This window comes from Thermomyces dupontii (genome assembly GCF_041956625.1).
Source record: "Thermomyces dupontii strain NRRL 2155 unplaced genomic scaffold VTN31scaffold_23, whole genome shotgun sequence".
NCBI lineage: Eukaryota > Fungi > Ascomycota > Eurotiomycetes > Eurotiales > Trichocomaceae > Thermomyces > Thermomyces dupontii.
The window spans coordinates 1,091-2,754 of NW_027192328.1; the positions used below are offsets into that span (position 1 = coordinate 1,091).

General features: G+C 47.7%; 1 protein-coding gene across 1 annotated transcript; it reads left to right on the forward strand.

Moving 5' to 3' along the window:
* Positions 1 to 1,096: 1,096 nt before the first annotated feature.
* Positions 1,097 to 1,588, forward strand: VTN31DRAFT_3427 (uncharacterized protein; the record flags this gene model as incomplete). Its single annotated transcript, XM_069403705.1, has 1 exon — positions 1,097 to 1,588. One exon carries the CDS (start codon positions 1,097 to 1,099, stop codon positions 1,586 to 1,588), a length of 492 nt encoding a protein of 163 aa, XP_069257113.1.
* Positions 1,589 to 1,664: the final 76 nt, after the last annotated feature.

Below are 1,664 nucleotides of genomic sequence, written 5' to 3' on the forward strand. Positions count from 1 at the left end.
TGCTAACCTGAAAAGTTGGGACGCTGGATCACATTTGATGCTAAAGCCGGGGAATTCGCTTCGACGGATTATGCCAGGGATTTATAGTCTTCGAGCAAACAACATATACCCGCAGATCTCGATGTGCTCGCCTGTGGATCAAAGCTCTAACTACGAATAATATGCAGGATGACATTATGGGCACCTATTGTTGATGGTTGTTGCTCCATTTTCGGTACTTCCCGTGGCAATACGCTGTCTTTTCGTACCTGCACTAGTAAATGACAAACCTAAGAGCCTGCCCTGTGTGCATCAAGCGTGGCTTGCTGCGACACAGCACACAGATATTCGTCCTTGACTGTCACCCAGGTGCAATTCATGTACATTTCTTGGTTTTCAATCTTGTTGAACCATGTCCATACTCTCCTGAGGCATGGGCACCCTGACGGTCAGGTACTGTCTAGACATACGGGCATCTATGAATACAACCAACATTTTGTACTGAGTTGCCAGTATTTAGCGCACGTCTATTTTGGTCAGTGAGTGGGTAAGAATTCTCACTCTTATCAATACGGGGAATAGAATGGAGTGTGCTGTTGATTCTGGCGCGAGCAACATTTTCTGTACAGAACGGATACCATGGATATTTGATGGTGAGTGCGTCAATTTCCAACAGAGCAACTTTATTTGGCTTGGAGGGCAAGGGTTCCGGAAAACTGTACAGGCTAAGCAAACCTTCTCAAGATGGACTGCCCAAGGAGGTGCGGTAGCAGAAACAGCGATGAAGCTGACTGGGAACAAAGATCTGTTAACCTCGGCAGCAAATCTCGACAAATGCGACATAGGGGACAGCAAGCTTCTCAGTCCCAGGCTCGCACAGCAGTCTCTCAAACTGTCAGCTACAAACCTTTGTTGGGTTTTTACTCGTATCTTCCTATATCTCACATTGATCCTTGCGCTTTGACGATGAAGAGCAGGGATGTGAGTAAGTGCCTTCAAAATGATCCAATCTATAGTGTCTATCCACTCCAGTTCTCGGGCACGAATGTTATAAAAACTGACAGTGAGCACATCCGAGATTGATTCAGCTAGCGAAAGTATCCCATTTCGGTTGAAAATGGCTCCCTATCAAGACTCCGTTACGGAAGAGCTCGTCAAGCTCTCTGCGAGCTATCAACCGACTCCCAACAAGATTGAATCAGCAACGAACTCTACTGAGCCGAAAACGCCATGGAAGATCAAGAAAGTTGATGACGCTGGAGACATGGTAACGGAAGAGGGGGCTTTCTTCGAAGACTCCATCACAGAGAGCAGCCAATTAAGAGTGGATAGGAATCTTTTCCAGCGCGTGAAACCAAGTCCGGTGTCGGGAGGGTCTCTTCTGACTATGATGCTGCGGAAATACAACTCCCATGTGCCAGGGTCCAATGCGCAACGCGACATAGGAAAGAGTATAATATCGCGGGAGCTGCCCAAACCATTGCGTGAGCAGCTGCTCGCGGAGCGGAAACTGAATCGTGTTAAACCGCTGGGACAGAATCAACCTCCGTTATGTATGCAATCGACGTCGGACGATGAGCTATGGGAGTACAAAATAAGCATCTGGTGACCGGTACAGTGCCCAATTGCCAATCTAGCTTCTGTCGTCTTACTAAATGCTTAAGCCCTTCACCGAAGCCAGGGCG